General features: G+C 41.2%; 1 protein-coding gene across 4 annotated transcripts in view; it reads right to left on the bottom strand.

Moving 5' to 3' along the window:
• col15a1b (collagen, type XV, alpha 1b) overlaps positions 1-19667 on the bottom strand; it is a 55638-nt gene extending 35971 nt beyond the window's left edge. For all 4 annotated transcript variants that reach the window (XM_083929111.1, XM_083929110.1, XM_083929109.1 and 1 more), the window contains exons 1-2: positions 19548-19667; positions 19226-19290 (exon numbers count right to left, since the gene is read on the bottom strand). In XM_083929111.1, coding sequence (XP_083785237.1) covers positions 19226-19290; positions 19548-19558 — 76 coding nt within the window. In that variant the 5' untranslated portion in view covers positions 19559-19667. The remainder of the gene's footprint in view (positions 1-19225; positions 19291-19547) is intronic.
• Between the last annotated feature and the right edge of the window lie 1788 nt (positions 19668-21455).

Here is a 21455-nt window from a genome sequence, read left to right as displayed (position 1 = left end):
TAAACATGATCTCGGAGATAATCAATCATAATGTTGCTCTCTGTCTGTTTTTTATGACCTTTCATTATTTAGTTTTTTTTTTATCATCTTCATCACCTTTTGGTTTAACTGCTTATCTTGCATTGACTGAAGCATACAGAGCAGACATTGCTTTTTTTAAAGGGTCACAAGCCTAAAGGTTTACAACTACTAGTATTTCTATGGAAATTGAACCTCTACAATGAATAATACTAAATATGAAGCAGTATGCAACCTTGGCTATTATGGTATCATGTCTTTTTTGAAATGCCTCTTCTCTTCAACCTCCCCATAACACTCACCGCCCTTCCAGTGTTTTAACGGTTTGTATTGGGCCTTGGCTTTGCTGGAATTCTCCTCCGGAGGTAAGGTCCCTGTTTCTGCAGTGCTGTGGCCAAAGACTGACACTCCTGGGCTGGGTGTTGGTGTCAGCACGGACCCCTCTGTCTGAGTGCTACTCTCCAGCACTCTCTCTATCACCCCATCCTCCTTTACAACCCACTCGGTTGTCCCTGGGGTGTCAGAAGAGCCCAGGGAGATGATGGATGGAGAAGTGACAGAGGGAGGAATGGAGGTCGGAGCAGAGCTGGTGTTGGTATCAGGGTTCGCCCAGAAGATTCTCCACCACTGGGCTTGTGCGGGAGAGGAGAAGAGGAAGAAGAGAGCGAGAGAGAGGTGAAGGGCTCCCATCCTCTGACGTCTGTTAACTGCAGCTACAAAATGTGCCCCACGTGCGGACAGGCATATAGGTAAGACACAGTGTTAAGTCTCCAGAGAGGACGCACATGCAGAGTCCCGCAGAGTGTCTAAAAGTAAATCTCAGTAATCCAGGAAGTCCGGTTGTGCAAGAAATGTTCAAGGAACAAACTTTCAGCTGCTTGCGATTCTCTCGGTTCCTTCTTCTTTCTTTTCTTTTTGTCTCCTCTCTCGCGTCCTCCCTTTTCCACATCCGTCTATGTCTATTGCTCTGTTTGTAACTCCCTGACATCTCTCTCTTTTTTCCCCACTCTCCCTCCCCTCCTCTCTCGCTGTGTAATTACTGACTCCCCCCTCCTCTGGCACTCTACAACACAGCAGACTTGATTTTCTCCCCCTTTTTCTCTCAGACAGGGAGATTAGAGAGTTAGTTCACCCCTCCTTTCCCGTGTGTGTGTGTGTGTGTGTGTGTGTGTGTGTGTTTGTGTGTTCTCTGGGTCATACTTGTGGTCTCTCGGCCCACCCCTCACGCCACATCTGTGTTAGTTCTAATACACACATATTTATGATAAGGTGCATCATTCACAATGTTTCCAATACAGCAGAAATATAGAAAGGAAAACAGTATGATTCATTTAAAAAGAGACCACATCTTGACATCTAAATGTTCATATACTAGGTCACTACTAATGTTGAGGCTTGTTTTGAGATTACAAAATAAATAAGTCCAGAAAACACTGCACAGGCATTAGGAGGAAGATTTCTTCATAAGGACAAAAGGGGGGGGGGACAATGGGGGGGGGGGGGGGGGTGTATCATTCCCTCCTCATCTTTTATGGGACATAGAATACTTTTTTTAGCTACACGGCACATTTAGAATAGTGTGGGAAAGAAATAACAAAAAACAAAAAAATAACTCTTTGCGCCGAATTTATCACTAGTGTTCAAGTAGAAAAAGGTTCTCGTGTTCGGAATGCAGACTTAGGGGGCGAAGGACAACATGTACATAAAAAGACAGGAAGATATTCTTACATTTTGACTTGTTATGTATATGTATCATGCATGATTGTGCAGCCTCTATCCATACCTTTATAAAATTAGGACCTACTCACACTCACTATTCGTACCGTGCCCAAGCACGATTCAGGGCTAAAGTCTAGTTCGTCTGTTCGTCACACTTACCGGCCATGGCCCGGTTGAGAGAGGTGGGTTTCAGTAAAGCACGGAAACACATGTACAAGCACGAGCGTGCACACGTGTACGAGCATGAGCATTGATGGCGGTCCTGAGACTATTTATACACGAATGTTCCCGGCGGCGGACTTTTAATAAGATGCTGCTGAAGGGTTCGCGGTGGTCTGATGGAGGTGGAGTGTTTGCTGCAGATTTGGTCAGATAAAAATATTTAGTGATGTCTATAAGTAAAGGGCAATCGAGCTGAGGCCCGGATCATTCCAAGTAATGTGAGTGCAAGCGGGCCTGGGCCTCGGGGGAAGAGGGAGGGGGGACAATCACACTGAAGCACGGCACGGATCATCTGAGCCAAGTGTGAGTGCACCCTTAGCTTCATCTGTCAGTTTAAAGGGAGACACTATAGGGGAATAGAGTACATTTCTAACTAATAGATATCACCATCTCCATAAATCACAACTTACTATCAATACTCTCATTAAAATGTTACATAAAACAGGCTATGATTGATATATAAACAATATCCTCTGTAAAACCCTTCAGAATATAGATAGGAATGACACAAGAAAGTCTGGAGTCTGTAAGTGTTTGATGTTGAAGTGGAGATTTCTGGCTCCACTAGTCTTAAAGAAGACATGTTATGGAGGGATAACCTCAAAATTGACCAGTGCATTAAAAAAAGGACATTTTGTCTGTATTTTTCTCCCCTTAAAATTGAAGAATTAACTCCTGTCTGGCTCAAACCGCTAAGTCAAGACTAGATTAAGGTTCATCTCCATCATAAGCCTGCACTAAAATCTTAAGTCAACATTGCTTCATGTGTGAAAAAGTGAAAATAATCAAATTAAACTGTACTAAACTGAATTAAAGTTACCTACGTTTTAGGCCCTGATTTAAGAACATTTACTATTAAAAGCAGATGACTCAAAAATATAGCCTAACAGTTAACACCTTTAAAAGTCACCTGACTTAAATTAAGATCAAAAATGAAAAAAAAAAATAAACAAGGTTGAATGGAAGCATTTATAGAGTGTGGACTTTCTCTCGGCTGCAGCTCACTGATCAGGCAGAGAGGGGTAGAGGCCCTGTGTTGCTGATGACAAAGGGATGCCTGTTCTGTCGTATTGTGCCTCTCTAAATGTATGGTGAGGTGCAGGATGAGGGACGGCGTGGTCACATTCAGAATGTTCTGATACACTTCGTTTTAATACTACAATTCTTTTTCAGGAAGACAACACTAAGTGTGTTTGGGGTTAACGTGCGACCTCAAAATGCAAGGGTTTATGGGTGCAAGGGGACAGACGATCAACATTAGCACAACTGCTTTACTTTGCATGTGTGGTATATCCGTCACTATGTTTAATGGATAACATTGATTGTTTTAGTTAAGCTTAATAGTTCAACATCAAACATTCCTGACTGGCTGTTTTAAATCCCTTTTTGCGAAATTAAAACCAGAAGAGCATCTCACACAATGCATGTGTAACACTGCTATCCACAGAGCAGTTGACTTGGTCATTGGGTTGGTATTTACTGAGTGTGTGTGTGAAAGGAAATCTGATTGGCTGTTGATGGCAAAAAGATCAGCCATGGCCCACTTTTCTCAGCTCAAGGCCTGTTGACTGCACACACACATCGTTTTTGTTTTGCAGGCTGTTCAGCTCTATGGGGAATTATAACGACTTGTTGACCGTGCATACTAATAAATGGTTACTGCACGAAACAAAAAATATGCATCCAAAGATATCAGAGATTTTTCATAACCTATGCACATTGAGGACCCTTAGGGTTGGAAACACTGACTGATGTACTTTTTTTTTTTTTCTCGCTGTGTGTCGCACTCCTCATCAACACACTTCACCCACTACTTGTTCTCATCTCTGCGACTCCATTGTTCTCCCCCCTCCTAACTCTACCTGGGGCTTGTTGGTTGTATCTCGATAAATTTGATCAGAGCCTGGGAGCCATGCTGGTCCGAGCACACTAACATAAACAGTTGTGGAGGAGGAAAAGGGTGGGGTGGTCTCTAATGGAGCAGATGATAGGTTTAAGACTTAAAGAGAGGGTGAGGTAGGAGACCCCTCAGGGGGAGAAGCTTGATTAGTCATGGATTAGCTAAGGGTAAGAGGGTGTGGAATGGGACGGGGTAAGGATGAGTTGGAAGGGGTCAGGAAGAGAGACAGGGGGGCAACTCTGATTCCTGACTCCGCCAGATGGATTGATTCGCATGATTCGCATCGTCTCATCATATCCATCTGGGAACTCTCATTTGGAGATCTTTTGGGATGGGGCAAAAATACTGATTGTATGACAACGTACTCGTAAAGGATATTTGTTGTTTGTGAACGGAAATTTACAGATAATAACACAATTTCAGGTGTCCGGTTCATATTCCAACAAAAGGATCCAAGAGAAAAAAGCGTGAGCGGCTTGCTCGATAGCTGCGCTCATCTCATCCTTGGAAGCCACCAGTGAACGGTCGCTTCTCATTGGGGAACACTCACCAGACTGAACTGCGATCAAAATACAATGGAGCTTACGAGATCCGGATGGTCTCACGAAGCTACATCTCTGACACTCCATCATAGGGGGACCTGGCACCACGTACAGCCACTGACTCTCCTCTGATCCCTGTTAAGACAAGGTGATCTCATACGATCTTTTCTGTAATGTCAACCATTTGGTTTGTGGACTATCGTTTTGAAGCCAGGAGATTGTCATTTGGCCATCGCCATATTGGTATTTTAGGGTTGTATGGTAACCCAAGATCTGTGAAAGTATTGCGATATGGTTAAGGCACTAACCTCCAATGGTTAAGCTTAGATAGTTAGGTATTAACCTTGAATGGTTAAGGTTAGATGGTTAGGTATGAACCTTGAATGGTTAATCTTAGATGGTTAGGTATTAACCTTGAATGGTTAAGGTTAGATGGTTAGGTATGAACCTTGAATGGTTAAGGTTAGATGGTTAGGTATGAACCTTGAATGGTTAAGGTTAGATGGTTAAGTATGAACCTTGAATGGTTAAGGTGAAGCATTGAACTTGAATGTTTAAGGTAAGTGTAGGAGTCTTGCGAGAGTTCTTGCAACTTTTGGCAAATCTAGGGTTACCATCTAGACATGGCTGTATTTTGGAGCCAGAAGTGACCGTATTTGGATGGGTGGAGGGTGGAGCCGGGAGGGGACAGCTGCAGTACGCAAGTGATGTTTCAATGGTGCTGTGCAAAACATAAACTTAAACTATACTAGGACCAATGGACGTATTCAAGGGTAAGAATCAAATGAAAAGGATGTAACATGTTAACATGGACTCTATTAGGTAGTATGGTGTCAACAAATAACAAAAAGAAAGTGTCCACTTCCATGTGAATAGCTGGCTCATTCATATGAGTGTTTTTGGATCCTCTTTTTCCTATACATGGTGACCCTATTTAGGGCCTCTGGATTCCAGGAAGAGTAACCCCTTCACCCTTCACCTCTATCTCACTTCCCGCTCTACCTAGCAACCGCCCTAACAATAAACTCTAATTGGTTTACTGTCAAAGCCAGTTGCACGGTGATCCTATGAATTTATTCACATAAATAACCGTTAAAGTGGCTTCCGGAGCAGACAACACTGCAGTTTAAAAATAATAATTGGATGTCATATATCTGAGTTCCATGCAGTTATTAGATTGTCAGTATTTTTTCACAGAATATATTTGCACATCAGCTTAATATTACTTAAGCCAAAGGATTCAGAATCAGCACAAATGAGGAGACACAGTTAGCACTGTCACCTCACAGCAGGAGGGTTAGTGGTTCAAATCCTGGCTGGGGCCCTTCTGTGTGGAGTTTGCATGTTCTCCCCGTGTCTGCGTGGGTTTTCTACGGGTCCTCCGGTTTCCTCCCACAGTCCAAAGACATGCACGTGTTAGGTTGATTGATGACTCTAAAATTGCCCGTAGTTGTGAATGGTTGTCTGTCTCTGTTCGTCTCTATGTGCCCTGCGATAGACTGGCGTCCCATCCAGGGTGTACCCCGCCTCACGGCGGATGTCAGCTGGGATCGGCCCCAGCTCCCCGCAACCCCGACAGGGACAATCGGTTGAAGATGAATGAATGAATGAATATATAGAAGTTATGAAGAAGAACCTGTAAGGAAGTCTTGTTCACACATACTAGAACTCTGGCTGCATCTAGTGGTCAAACAAAATAATGCACCTTCTGGAGGGAACACTACCAAATCAAAGTAAGTTACAGGACAAGAGTGCACATCACATCTGTTTTTTTAAAGCATATTAAAAATGATTAAAGAAATAAAAAATAATTTACTTATAAATGAAGTCTAAAAGGGGGTACATGACAAATAGTAGCTCAGCTAATATTAAAAATAGAAATTATGATTTGGTATATAAATGCGTTTTTTAGGGAGGAAAATAAATAGAATTACAAATCGATGTGAGACTTTAGTATATTTCTTATCACAATATCCAATAAACTAAACCATGCACACGCTGGGACTGAGAGTACAAGTTTCAAAAGAAAGAAAAATAATAAAAGTGATGCATGGTGATAGTAATATCAATGCAAACTTGACCAAACCTACTGAAAAACAAAGACAACTAAGAAACCTAACCTGAACGTAGACATTTCCAGGATCACCGTCTCGTATGAATAAATAGTTGCAACAATGTCAAATTGTTTAACCAAGTAATAGTGTTACATAACATCCACGTTGAAATTAAAACAGTTGAAATTAAAACATTACCTGATGGGAACAACTATGTTAAAATATTCCACTTGTTTAAGATTATAATTTACCCATAGACGGCATCTGTGCCAAATGGGGGATTAAACAACGACTAACTACTCTACATGCTGGCAACATTTCTGGAACAGTCTGCCCAGCTGTCCAGCTCAAAGATGCTCATGTCCGTCAAAGCTGTCCCCTCAGAAAGAGTTAACGTAATTCCTGTTTTGTTTACAAGTCCTACGTGTGTGACGGAGTGTACGAGTTGGTCCACTCTGCCAATTAGAGCGAAAGAGGTTTTGGCTCAGTGGCCGGCGTTTTTGTGCCAGAACAACACAGGAACTCATTTAATGGGCAATACAGATGCAAACAATGGTTTTAGTGATTAATGAATTCATCTTTCATCTTCTCAAGATCATCTGTGCCACTTAAAGGGGCTTTTTGTGTTTGTTTTTGCCTTTATGTATGCCTGTATATTATATTTTACTATTCCCCAGTAGGTTTGATTGACACATCCTCTTAACCAAACCCTGCAGCAGAAGTGTGTGTGTGGGCGGGCTGCGAAGGTCAACAGAGAGGACCTGTTCTCACGTAACGGTATAAACCACATATGCACATTTTCAGACACTCACACACATGCACACTGTAGCCACTAGGCAAGTAGTCAATGAAACCTGTGTTGCAAAGATGTTTTTCTCATGCACCTCCCACTTCTGCTCCTCCTATGATGTGTCTTCATTTCATACTTCTGGGCCGTGTTTAGTCAGGAAATGCTGGAGTACATTTATAAGCTCTGATTGGGAAAACAAGCCAAGAAAGGCTGTTTTTATCCTTTAAAGACTAACATGATCCTCATATGGAGTGGTGAGTCATTATCTGCATTTTGTCACACAATGAATCCAATAAAGTCACTGATATGCAGCAAAAACCATAACCATGTAAAAAAGGGAGTACATCAGTGGTTGCTTCGGGAAAATACTGCAAACACATGGCTGTGATGTGGTGTGATCTGTGTGACTGATGCCAAGAGGAATAAAGGTTAGACTGCAGAAAATATTAGCCAATCATATTAGCATATTAGCCAATCCCAGTGTGTAGACCTGACAGGGTGGAAGCTTAGCCTCCACACATAAAGCAAACTTTTAGAACTAAATCAAATCAGACCAACTTTCCTCATACTTAAGCGTGACAAACAGATTAACATCACGAGGCATGGAGGAAAACGACTGGAATAAAGGTGCACGCTCACCCTGCTTTACTCTATTTCTCCTGCAAACAAATGATGCCACTTCCTGAAAATGGTCTCAATGGAGTTGTAGTCTTTTTTATGTTTAGGAAAGTGAGAAACTACAAACTGAAAGGGCGGGAAATGATTTGATGGAATTATGAAATGGTCAAAACAAAACAAAAAAAAACCTAACTATTTGTCTTCCTAATATAAATGTTTAATCAGTTAGAGTTTAACATGGCCAATAAAATCATTTTTTCAAAAGAATTATGGCTTATAATTCTTTTACTTTTGGGGACACAAATCAAGCACATGTACCAAGGAAGAGGTCAGTAAAGTAAAAACAATATAATGTGTATTATTCTGTGTTTGTGTGATAAAGAAGATCGTAACCAATAATTAAAGACATTTAATAGACATTTTAATGAAAATGTGAGGATCCTTTACAGAGGGACCAAAGTGGTGCTTCTTAACACTTCCACCAACCCAAATCTTATTAAAATAGTTTTCTCCACCCTCTTTCGCCTGGCTTAAATTATTGTGATAAATTAAAAGACAATCTAACCCAGTATTCTGTATACATTTTTTATCACTCATATAAGTTGTCTAATTATAGAGCCTTCATAAAAGCATATCTGATGTTTTTCGTACAATTTTGTGACATAATAACGTTTTTTTGGCCTTTTCTTTTTTATAATAGAAATGCATTTTCTGTTTAATGCAAAGGCCACAAAGTAAGTCACTTAAAACACGGCGAAAACACGCAACCGTCATTCAGAGCATTGCCAAAAATGAGTTCACAGTATGATTTGTCAAATGGAAATCTCAAGTTTCGGCAACTTGTAATGTACAGCTACATCACTGAGGGGCAGCAGCACGTTCTAGCGGTGGCTCTGCACACCGTTAAGCTTCAGTGGTGATTGCATGAGTGGGACGGGACCTGTCTGTCTGATCCGATCCCCTTTGTGTCCACGACGGCAGGTGGGAGAGGAAAAAAATGTCTGGAATGTCAGAGAAGATGTTCGACGCGACACACACACAATGAAAGACAAACACACACACTCACACAGACTCGCACACTCACACTCACACAGACACATACACGCACACGCACACACTCTCTCACACTCTTTGAACCTCTGGCTCAACCTCCAACCTCAGCGAAGACAAAGGGACTACCTGCAGGCAAAGGTGGCGGTGCAGCAGTTATAATCAATCAGTCTCCATCAGTTCTTCCGTCATTTAGTAGTAGTTGACAGTTTTCTAGGTGGTCATTTTGTTTCTTTTAAAGGTCATTTTACATCCACTTTTAGTTGTTTTGTATGTCTTTGTAATTGTTTTGCATCTATTTTTAATCGTTTTAAGATTCTGTTGTTGTTTTGTTTCTCTCTGTGGTCATTTTACATCTATTTTTAATCATTTTGCGTCAATTTGTTGGCATTTTTGGCTCTTTGTGGTAGTTTTGAATCTACTTTCAGTCATTAAACATCTCTTTGTGGTCGTTTGCATCCCTATATCATTATCCCTATGTAATTTTTTGTCTTTATTGTCTTATTGGTTGTTTTGTGTATGAATGTAGTAGTTTAACATCTCTTTGTTATCATTTTGTGTGTTTTTTCAGCTATATTTTATGAGTCAGGGTCCCTCACTTTATAGGCCCCTGGCCCGGTAGGCCCGCTCAGTAATCCATCCATGTTCGGATCAAAGTCTGCAAAAGTCTGTGTAAGGAGGTGGATGGACGGGTCAAACAAACACAGGACCTTCACTGCACTTGTCTGTCACTAGTATGAGGACATGTAATCTGGCAGAAACTACATTTCCCTCAGAACACAATTTAGAACAAAGTTTAGTTGTATGGAGATGTTCATTTTTAGGACACAGGGTAGTTTTTCATTTGCCTATTAAAGTGGTTTGTGACAAATTTATCTTAAAGCTTGGGAAAAGAGGGGGAGGACGGGCAGAGGAAGGGGAGGAGGGACCGAAGCAGAAAAAGGAGACAGACATGGGCTTTGGTATGGGACAAGAAAAGAAAAGAGGAAAGATAAGAGGAAGAGAAAAGAAAACAGGAGAACATTTGGGAGGCAAGTGAGGTTATCAGAAGAAGCGTTTGACCTTAGGGTAGGATTAACCCAGCTGACCTGCCACACACACACACACACACACACACACACACACACACACACACACACACACACACACACACACACACACACACACACACACACACACACACACACACACACACACACACACACACAGTAACCAGAGACATGGATGCTGAACCCAAACTTTGATATTGTCTCTCTCTAGACAGGAAGAAGTTTGTGCACAAAAATGTGTGTGCACAAACTCATCCACACATTTGGGAACATGTGTGTGTGTGTGCCACTGTCAGTCAGAGTTCCCTTTTAAAACCAATAGAGCATGTGTAAGTAGAATTTAGATTGTATCGTGCTGAATGACAAAGCACATTGGACTCTGTGCTGGCTTGATGCTATCAAATAAACAAATTAAAAACTAGGCCTGAGCTGACCGATGGCAGACAACTATTACACACAATAGGCTGCACATATTATTAAATCTCCTTGCTGGACATGTAATATTAGCAGTGGAGCAGCAGTTTGAGCTGTCATTCAAAAACACATCAGGAATCTCGCCGAGGGGAGAGTGGCACGAACAAACCTCCCTGTTTATCTTAACTTTAAATCAAGTTTCAGACCTGTGTGCTTTTGATAAGAGCCTACAACACTAACAGTAGGTTGGATAATGACTGGGGCAGTTATTCTGCCAATTACATTAGAGAAGTCATGGGGCCAACATAACACAGCCTCAGATAGAAACACGGCTGACCAGACAAGTCAAGAATGTGGTCCAGGGAAAATTCAGTTTATCCACCTTTCATTATCACATTAACAGGTTTTCATAGTTTGATCTGTGAGTGGACAGACTGTGCTTTAACAAGGTGACTTAAAGGATTTGTGATGTCAACTATCCACCCTGCTGAAGTGTCCTCTAGCAAGAATCCCTACAAGCTCCCTGTGTTATCCAATATATGACCTCTGACCTCCCTGTGGAAGGAGGTTTCTAAGGGCGCACTCACACTGTCCATCCGTATAGTACCCCGTGCTTGCCCCCCCCTCCCTCTTGTTTTTGTGCATCTTGTCCGACTGTTTTTGAATATTTTCATCGACCAAATCTGCAGTAAACACTCCACCTCTGCATCACACCAACATGAACCTTTCGCCGCCATTGTTTTAAATGTCCGCGCATGGTCCCTCCTTCTTTTTTCTATGTCCCAACAGGCGCACATAAAATGACGTCAGAACCGCCGCAGGCCTCGTGCTCGTACACATGCGCACGCTTGTGCTCGTACATGTGCAAACATGCTTTACAAAAGCCCACCTCTCCCAAACGGGCCGTGGCCGGCAACCGTACCGCGCCAAGGCGGTTGCACTCACACTGGTCAAACGAACTAGACTTTACTCGTGAAAGGTGCTTGGGCACGGTACGGATGGACAGTGTGAGTGCGCCCTAAGTGCATTCAACCGTTATGTACAAACCAGAGATACTTATCAATGGGATCATATAATATCTTACTATAAAAACTTCGACAACAAATGGAATGACATTTTACTGACGATTTAAGCAACTGTTTTTAGCATAAAGCGAATTGGCAACTAGCTTGTGAACACAGCGGAGCAGCTATTGAGTCATATACAGTATGTCACATATGTAATTTCAGACAAAAAGCAGAGTAAAAGTAGAATTACATTTGCTAGCTGGCCACAATCACAGCCACAACAAATGTATAGGCATCTGTGCAGTAAGGCTAATGTGTTAGCGTGTTCCATTCCCCCCAAAAATCTAATGTAACAGCTTAAAAAACTGACATTTACAGGATCCTTATGAATCCTAAAACATAGTGCAACTGTTGCACAAGTGGAGAACAATCTTAACGCCAGTAGTGACCCAGTAGTGTCAGTTTTACAGCAATATCTATGCTATCTAAGTTTTGCTAAAATTTGGTACATGTCATACAACCGAATAAGGTTGTAGCAGCAAATCCTTGATTATTGGTATCATTGGTATTAAATTGAGCAACAGTGCCTTTTAGTGCTTATAGATAACTGTTTTGGGGTTAACTGTTTTAATCTCCTTTCAGAAGTTACATAGTAAAAAATAAAAAGTTACTTGTGTTTCTGGCCACCTGGCAAAGGTTAGTCCAATATTCAGTCTCCTATGAGCTCTGTTTTGGTCTCCACTAACTCTTGAGATAAATATACCAATTTACTAAATAGGCTTGCTGTCAGTGCTGGGTTGTGGTCAGGCTACTCTGGTTTATCATTTCTGAATAGGGGAAAAAAACCTCTGGGTTGTTAGTATTTCTTTAAACCAATCGCAATAATCTTGGGTGGCAGTAGATGGTCATTTTTATCGGCCAGCAGTCTGTTTGGAGATGAGCAGGCAGTATACAGAGAGGGAATGATGTGCAGCAAAGGGCCACGGGTCGGATTTGATCCCGAGCCACTGGCAAGGATTCAGCCTACATGGGGCTCACACACTCTAGGGTGAGCTAGAGGTCACCCCAGCACTTAGGTTCATTTAAGGTTTCGGGCTGAAAACAGCTTCCTGTTGCACAAAGTCCTTTAATCCATTGTAATATAGATTACAATGAGATAAGATGCATTATTATTGCATTTAGAGGAGTGCAGCTTTAAGATACATTTAAATATCATGAACGTCAGCTGTCAGTTATGATTTGATGGTTTGGTGCCATCTTTCATTTTACTCCTAAAACTAACTTAAATCCGTCTTGTGGTAAGTGGCATGTGAATGCAGCATGGGCTGATTGGTTTAATGACCTACAGGCTGCCTGCCGATCCACAGGTTATTAAGACAATAACTCAGCTGACACTATAGATTCTGACTTTGAACACACACACACACACACACACACACGCACGCACGCATGCAAGCACGCAAGCACGCACACACACACACACGCTCACACACACACACACATACACACACACACACACACACACACACACACACAAGTTCGCTCAATGCCACACTGTAAGGCCTACAACATTTTTGAGATAAAGAATGCATTGTTTTGAGTTATTAGGAGGTCAGAGGTGGACATCTGCAGAGGGACAGTTTCCATTACATCAAGTGTCCTGGCTTTCACCCCAGTATTGTCATTTTTTAAGCATTGGCTGACAGTTTTGGTGTTTTCAAGAACTTTTAGTGCATAAAAAAACTAGTACATGTTTCAGAAAAGTTCTTACAATTTAAGAAAGGTATCTAGCAATGCTGTTAACTTAATCACATACAGTACAGTGTCCTGAAACAAGCTCACTTTAAGTGTAACATGTATTATAAAAACATTCTTTGTAATAACAGCAATCTAAATTTATTGTATTTTAAAGTGATGGTAGAGAGATAATTTGAGATGAACTGATTTCCAGTCAGTCAATTTCTCCATTAATGTGGTATCATAGATACAAGTTCCTGGACTATTTACATCCGCTTGTGACCTGATTATGCATGTATAGGGCGCAGGGCACTAAGACTCCCAGTGTGTGTGCGTGTGTGTGTGTGTGTGTGTGTGTGTGTGTGTGTGTGGGGGGGGGGGGGGGTGTTGAGTTGTGTTTGCTCAGCTGCAAGTGTTGTTCTCAGAGCAAACAACCTCTCAAAGCTTCTCGCATCGACTCATCTCCTCCTCCGATACGAATGTTAATGAAACCCATGGGAGGCACTGTAAAGGGGGGTATTCTTTCACACATTTGATGTCAACTGCCTGGAATGAGAGACAACCTTTAGAGAAATGGGACAGGAAAATATTATCTCATGTCGGACAGTCCCTGTGGCAGAGTACCATCTGTTGACGTCCACCCACTGAAATCGCGCCACAAAATTCACCATTGTTCCGAATCTGGAGAAGTCAAATGCTGTGCAGTGTGGCATTTTTCTGTTTGTGTCTCTGTTTGGCTGTTTGTTGAGACTTCCTGTGCGTACGTACGTACAGGTGCAGTCAACACTAGACTGAGGTGTAATATTGTAATAATGTTTGAGTGCACAGGTTTCTGGCACAGAAAATCATTCCCTCTTCTTAAAACACATGTTAACGTGCAGAGAGAAATGAGTATTCCTGTTAAGGCACAGGTTAGGTTATTCATTTCAATCAGTTCTTGCCCATTACTCATCAAATACAGCAGACTGGTCAGCGGCCCGCAGAGTGTCAGATACCCATGCACAAGGCAAACTTTCAACGCATTACGTTTTGTACACAAATTTGATGAAATTGCAGTCACAAAAGTTACAGATGTGTAGTTGGAAGCAAAAAGAAGGTCAAGTTTCGAATGGGGGTTTGGTCCGAGCAAAGGCGGCGGAAGTAGGAAGATAGGAAGGTAGGAAGCAAGGGGTAGAAGCGGGTCCCTGTTTAGTTTGATTCACATGTACAGGGGCACATGATTAGTAACCGTTCACCGAAATTACAGATCTGTCCATCCCCCAATGCCAGAATGCCAACAAATGGAGACAGATCATACTCCAGCACTGGTCAATGGTTTGGCAATGCAAGACTTGGAATAGTTCAACCAAATTCAGTTTTCCAATTGATTCTCCTATTCGTTTACACAGTAATAAAAACAAATTTCATGACGGTCTTTCATCTGATTGCTGGCTGATAGCATCTCATTAGCTCTCTAAACTCCCTTTGGTGTTCTGCAGTAAGGTCAGTACTTTTACTGGTTTATCAGTGGACAGAGTTTAGATGATGTGAAGGGTTATGAGCTGAGGAACCACAAGTCCGACATGACAGACAGCACTAATGATCTGTAGAGAGGTGTTAGCGTGTCTCAGAAGAAGAAAGATACTGACAGAGATTATAAAAGACGAGTGTGAGTTGAAACACACACATTTAAAAAAATATGATTTCAATTATAGGTTCAAATAAGTCACTTTTAACACAAAATATTTGCTGGATTCTGCTTCCTAAATCTGAAAATTATTTACTAAGTTTTGGAAATAATAGAGAAATGATGAATTGAGCTGCTAATGAAAATTAAAAAAAGTTGCAGCACTTAACTGAACGCCCACATCTGTAAGACTCACCAAGTTTTACTAAGTAGCAATGTTCTCTTCACTTGTAGAGCAGGCAATACAGATTTGTGTAAATGTCCTAAAGTGTGCTCATAAGCAGAATGTTAATACTCTATAATATATAATATAATACTCAAATACCTTACGTTTTATATCCTCTTGCTTAGTAAAATACTTTTTTGTATGTTTCTTGCCCCCAGAGCATAGCACTTATGGAACAGATGCACAATGAAGTCGATTCACGGTCCATATTTTAAACAGTAGCTATGGAAACGGTGTACTCAAACAACAACAACCGAAAACCAGTGAATGTTTCTTTTCTAAATAACCGTTACTGTAAGAGCTGTAAATCTGAGTTTTTATATAAAAAAAAACCATCCAATCAACAGTAATACATTCTTCAGATTTGACTTCTGCCCACAGTCTCTTTTCCTTTATATGGTTACATGAAGCAAAGTCGTAGGACTACATCATCTCAGTGGGCATCACATCATGGAAAACACAACGACCATTTTCAACGGAAAGTCCTGAGACCCTAAAAGAAACACCCTTTCTTATGTTTCAAGTTTCCAGTGACTGATTTTTTTCCCATTAAAAATCCCATAGAGCTGACCTTTACACTCATACAGCAATGACACCTTTTACAGTTGGCCCATTGTGCCCAACTGTGTTCGAATCAAAGTCACTCTGGCTGAATGAGCACATTCCAGACAGGACGCTGCTGCAGTGAGGGCAGTTCTCTAATATACTGTCGACGTTTAGGTAGAGGCTCTTTCATACAGCTCTATGACACTCATGCTTGCCAGGTTTTTAGACTCATAAAACACTAAAAGGAGCTTGGTGGGAGTTTTATTCCAGCAACATCACAGACCAAATGAGGAGAGAGAGTGGGAGTGTTAGAAATGCTTAGGTAAAACTGAAAAATGATGCTTTTGACGGCAGAGAACTTGTTTTCTAGAGGTGAATAGGGTTCATAAAGCAGATCTTCAACAACCGAAATATGGCTGCTGATGTGGATCTTAACGGTAAAATAATGTGACAACATCTTAAAGTACAGAGGAGCTCCTCATCCAAAACAGACTCCTACTGGGCTCACCTCACAATCATTTATATTGGCTAAACATGGAACCCTTTCAGAGCAACTCAACCAAGGGTAAATGGAAAGTGAAGGTTCCTGGAAGCAGGGATATGAGGCTTTTTATGGGGGGAGGGGGGGGGGGGGGGGCATGTTGAAGTTTGTAAATGTTGTAAAAAATATGATGAAATTTGCTTTTTCAGATAAAGTTGTGTGTCTAGAAATGCAAACAGCGACTAAATCTAAAGGAAGATGTTAAAAATGTGTAAAAAGTATGTGCTATTATTGTCTTTCCATAAAAATACAACTTAACAATAGGAGAATGGCTAAATGTAAGGCCAGGGATTTCAGATTGATATCCAGAAAGGTTTTTAAAACACCAACTCAATATGGATGGAGCACCAAAACAGAAAAAGAGGCTTTGCAACAGACCCATGTGGAAACAGTCTGAGGGCCACTCTGCAGCTGGGCTCATAGCTGTTGTTCCAGAATAGCCAATGAGATAGGATTTCAACTTTTCTCTTAAAACAAACCCTATCACCACAGCAGAATGACATTGGATGACTCTGCAAAGCTCCAGATTAGTGACATTTCTTTTTACATCCTACAATGCCTGCACGTGGCGTATTGTAAGGTTAATGTTAGGGGAAAATCATGGCGATGGCAAAGAAAATATGGTCACGGTATGGTTGGATTACGCCGTGTGTCCACACAGTATTTTTTTTCTAATCGCCAGCGTCTTTTTCAATTGTTCCCGATGACGAGAGCACGCAAAGGTGCTGGACCAGCATCTTTTTCCAGAGGACACTAAATGTTGCTGCTGAGTGCTTTTATCACCGTATGCCTTGTGAGCTTGTTGTTAGCTATGCAGTGAGCTCTCCCTGTTAACGTAGCATTAAGCTAGCTAGCTAGCTACCTAGCCTATATCATTGTCATAGAAACAAAAACCCAGGGGCAGTGCTTCAAACACCACACGTCTTGTGGCATCATGCCACATTGTATTAACAAAAGTCTGTTTTGAGCATAACCCTTCGCTACAGTGTCATTATATTTACAGTAGGACACACTTGTTCCTGCACTCACACCGAATGTTGGCATTGACTGGGCTGACTAAAACATGTGTGACACAGCCTACTGTATGTTGAGTCTGAACCAATAGACAACACCACTGTCACTCATATCGAAGGTACCAGTCATTTCTAAGGTGTCTGAGTGAGAGATTTGATTCATGCAAGGCCTTAATATTGTCGTAAAGTTATTAGAACGTAGAATGGAATGTAGATGGAATATTGTGTCCAGGAATCAGTGAGATACAGAGATGACAATTTTATAGAGTTTTGCTCAAGGGAACACTTGGATGACTCTGATATTCCAAGCTGATTTGGGGACTTAAACATGATTTTATAATCACAAGACAGTATCTCTAACCATCAAGCCTATGGCAGTCCACAATGTGATGAGCTGTGCTCAGTGAGAATAATAAACAACTCTTCTAAACCCTGCACAAACACTGAATCCTTGGTCCTTTCTGTAAAGGTTTGAAATAGAAAATTATTTTTGGCATCCATTGTCAAAACTCACCCACCCACATCCTCACACATGCTGACATTAGACTGGCACAGGGACAAATGTCGTCTCGACATCCCACTTTAAAGCTCTGTGTGAACCGGCCCAGACTGTCCTCTCTGATGTTCTCAAGCACACAAGCAGCAAGTGCAGATGAAACCCCTCTACACCATTACCATACAAACTAAACACTTCATTTCTCACCCTGGTGCAGCGTTTGACTCGATGCCACTTCCAGCTTCCTCATTACACACACACACACACACACACACACACACACACACACACACACACACACACACACACACACACACACACACACACACACACACACACACACACACACACACACAGGATAAAGAGAGCAGAGGAAGCTCGGTCTATTGCCAAACAAACAAACAATCTCTCTCCTACAGAGCTGTATATAAAAGAGGAGCCTCACAGCAGGGAGTAACTAAATGGAAACCACAGCAGCAGACAGAGGTGTGAAAATGGAAATAGAAGGGGGACAGACTCTTATTATGGATCTCGTAATGTGTCTGTAAGGGAAGAGAGGATGGCGTGAAATTCAAGCCATTGTCATTAAAGACTGTTAATCGATGGGTACAATTTTCACGGTCCACGCTGAGAAGCTCTTAAGCCATTCACCCATAAAAAGTTCATACTGAAGATCTGCTCAGCAGTCTATCCTCAACCAGGGTGAACTTAATAAGACATGAGCTGCCCTGAAAACATGAGTTATGAATTTTGGGGTTCCCTAAAATATTGACAATATGCTATCTCCATCATTATAGATCATGTAGATCATAGATCAAGTGTTGTGCTTTTATTGATGTATGATACACACATGAGGGTGATTCATTACTACATACATGCTCTTGCCATTACCATCAAAGTGTGGCGGCGCAATGTCCAAACCCCCCCTCACTTTACGTAACTGTAAGATCGTGAAAAAAAAGTTCTTCTCCGCCCAGTCTTCACATCAAATGGCCATTATCCTCGGTGTCTTAATGTTTGTTGCTGAAGATGTGCATGTAAGCCAACATTCTTCAAGAGTTACAGTCAGTCCTTTGAAAAAGCAAACAAGATCATCATGAGGAATCTAACTCAGTGACACAATATAAAATGTTCTTATAAAGGTCAGGCGAACTCCATCTCCATAAACAAATGATTGATGTTGATGTTAATCTGCTATTTCACGGCGCATTCTAATCTCTCGCAGGATCAAATCTAATCACAGCATCCATAATGACTGTGACTGTATTGCTATGAGGCAATCACATGAGCAGCTATAACATTAGGATTATTAGACCTTAGTCAGATGATTCTAGATAAGATAAGATATGGTCTATATGGGCTTCAACTTTGCAGTCAGTTCAGTTCCAACCATAATTTAGTAGTTTATTATTGCAATTATTGCATGATCACAACATTGTCTAGTGGGATTCAAAGATTTGTTGGGGCTATCATCACATGAGGAAGAGCTCCTCTAATAAAGCTTTTGTGGGGTCAGTGGCAAACAGTTTTAGCCTCTCCTCTGGAGGATTCACCAAAGCTGTATATTTCTTTTACAGTTACAGTGTCAGGAAAGAGCCGCAGCAGCATGAATCTTACCTTCTATAACCTGGAGGGCAGTGGCCAGCCAGCACAGCGGGACTAGATGCAGGGCAAGAGACCACCTGAGGAGACACACCAGTCACATAATGGAAGTTGTGTTTCAGGCATTCATAATAAATAATATATGGGTGTAAAAAGTTCAGAATATCAATTTAAAGCAGCTTATATTGTGAGTGAAATGCGTTAGAGGTAAGAAAGCTGCGCATAGAAGAAATTGTGATACTCTGAGGTGTAATGGAATGGATAATAAAGTCAGGTGAAATCTACTCTGCTTTCTTTACGGTACATGCAAAAAAAGTAGAAGTAGAGGTGTCCTTACCCTTGAAACATTTTACAAGTAAAGGAATAAAAATCCAGGTTTGAAAATGAACTCCAAGTGCATGTGTGATGAAATTCAGGCAAACTCAGTGGTCCCTCTGCCTCACCGTGCAGACCTGCAGTCACACAACACTACCGCTTCTCTCTCTCTCTCTCTCTCTCTCTCTGTCTCTCTCTCTCTCTCTCTCTCTCTCTCTCTCTCTCTCTCCTCTCTCTCTCTCTCTCTCATTACAAAGGCTCTCTCAGTTCTGAGCTGAGTGACTCTCAGACCCACAGAGTTGGGAAATTTGACTCCCTTGAAGGAAAAGAAAACTCCCCCTTACTCACTCACTCACTGAACCCTCTCTCCTACCCTTCTGCTTGAGTCAAGTTCCTTTCACTAATGAAAAAATTACATTTCTATACATTTATGGCTAACTCCATCTTAGATATGTCAGTGCCTTTCCAATTCTAACCAGACCATTGTATTTCATAGGTGTCCAATATTACAGAAAACACATTGATGAAGAAAACGTGCACTAATTGATGATCCTTCTCGGCGGTGGATGAAGAATAACTCAAAGAGCCTCAGTTTATCCTTACTTGAATATATTGTTTTATAAAAGTATCCGATCGGAGAAGTTTCTGGTACATGTTTGCATAGACACAGTCAGATACCTAAAGTATATAAATACACACATATATGACTAGAGAGAGAGAGAGACGTCTCAGGGACCAAGGACCAACTTTATCTGCTAAGGCGCCAGAATAATAAAACAACCCTTTGCTCACACTTTTGGTGCAGACACCCAGTAGTCACTGACGTATGTAAATTCCAGAGTTAAGATATCTGAGCATATCATATTGTGAATTATGTCAATTGATTAAGAGGATTGTATAGCAAGTAGTATGACTGCAATAACCCCACCTTGTGTGTTTTATGTATGCACCCTGTGTATCGCCCCTAATCCTCATAAGGTATATGGTGCAAACAGGAAATTACACATGGCAGCTTCATTATACACCCAGAGAACCAGAAACCAATCATTCCTCCTGTGGTGGAATAATACTATAATACAGGTCTTCAGTGTGAGTTCATTTAGGGTCATTTGAAGTCAGGTCAGTTTTATATCTACAGCTCAGTTCAGTTTTCCTCAATGGGCTTTATAATCTGTACAGCGTACAATATCCTCTATTGGGATAAACAAAAAACATTTAAAGGGGAAAAATGCAAGAAACCTACAGAGGCTTAACCGGGGGCCTCAGGACAGACAGATGGTGTCGTGTGCAGAACAAATTGCATGGAAAATCTGATGGATTGTAAAGATATGAAGAATATGCTGCTGCCTTTGAACCTTTGAAAGAATGTTTTTACTTGAATGCTGCATTTTAATATGTATGCTTTTTCGTTTCTTAAATGCCTTCTAGTTTTTATTGTGTCTTTGAAATGTTTAAGTCATCCCAAAATTTCATCATTCATTGGTGTGAGGACAACAAAGATACGTTCATTTTTTCATTTATATTGATCCTGAAGTTCAACCAACAACTTCCGGTGTCCAATACAATAACTAAAGTCTTGAACAGTGGTCACTCTGTGGTCACAAGTGGCAATTACATTTCACAAAATGGAATGACGTGTAGATTTCTTGTTTTACTTTTATTATAAAAAACACTGAGGTGTTCCTTAGTATATATAATATACAATAATATTGGAAGTATCCTAATGCCTCTTGTCCACGGCATGGAAAGCTCGATATGATTCGCTCTTTTTTGGTTTTCGATTGGCAGAAGGGGAGAATAGTACCCGGTACATAGTACTTTATTTGTTATCACTGCTGTTAAAGTTGTGCATAATTAAGGACATGGCCGCTTTGACCATTAATGGATTAACAGACAGGCAGAGTTGAGCACCGCCAAGACGGTGACGGCC

Source organism: Echiichthys vipera (genome assembly GCF_963691815.1).
Source record: "Echiichthys vipera genome assembly, chromosome: 15".
Classification (NCBI taxonomy): domain Eukaryota; kingdom Metazoa; phylum Chordata; class Actinopteri; order Perciformes; family Trachinidae; genus Echiichthys; species Echiichthys vipera.
This window is presented reverse-complemented; position numbering and strand designations above follow the sequence as displayed.